We start from the raw sequence: 567 nt of genomic DNA on the forward strand, positions 1-567 counted from the left end.
CACGCCGGGCACAAAAAAGACCCAATCCCAGACCACCGGGGGGGGGGGGCGGTCTTGTATCAGCACACTTACCCAGGAGTAGGGCAGCGCTGCTCAGGATGACCAGCAGGGCCCCGAAGCTGAGGCCGGCCACGGTGCCCACCACGGCTGCGGCACGGGCCTGGCACGCGCCCTCCTCGTTGCAGGCACACACGGACACGTTCAGCAGCTGCTCCCGCTCCCGCGGGGGGCGCCCCGAGTCGCTGACGAGGACGGGCAGGATGTGGAGCCCTTCGGCCACTTCTCCCCGGGGCTGCAGCAATGCGTGGGTGGCTGGAGGGGGGGCGGAGGGGGGCGTCAGGGAGACGAGGGGGCTCAGCGGCCTCTCCCCAGGCATCCCGCTGCGGCCTCAAGGGGCTGCCCCCGGCGTCCGGAGAGGTCCGGCCCAGGACATCCCAACGCTGCAACCACAACTGCTGTGCCAAGAGTCCACGGGGGGGGGGGGGGGGGGGGGGGGGGGGGGGGGGGGGGGGGGGGGGGGGGGGGGGGGGGGGGGGGGGGGGGGGGGGGGGGGGGGGGGGGGGGGGG

General features: G+C 75.8%; 1 protein-coding gene across 1 annotated transcript in view; it reads right to left on the minus strand.

Annotated features, from left to right (window-relative positions):
- The window catches only part of CDH15 (cadherin 15), a 24,682-nt gene that overhangs the window by 3,360 nt on the left and 20,755 nt on the right, over positions 1–567 (minus strand). Inside the window, exon 11 of the mRNA XM_015406706.1 lies at positions 73–312. Coding sequence (XP_015262192.1) covers positions 73–312 — 240 coding nt within the window. The remainder of the gene's footprint in view (positions 1–72; positions 313–567) is intronic.

Source organism: Gekko japonicus, unplaced genomic scaffold (assembly GCF_001447785.1).
Source record: "Gekko japonicus isolate JY-2015 unplaced genomic scaffold, Gekko_japonicus_V1.1 scaffold386, whole genome shotgun sequence".
NCBI classification, from domain to species: domain Eukaryota; kingdom Metazoa; phylum Chordata; class Lepidosauria; order Squamata; family Gekkonidae; genus Gekko; species Gekko japonicus.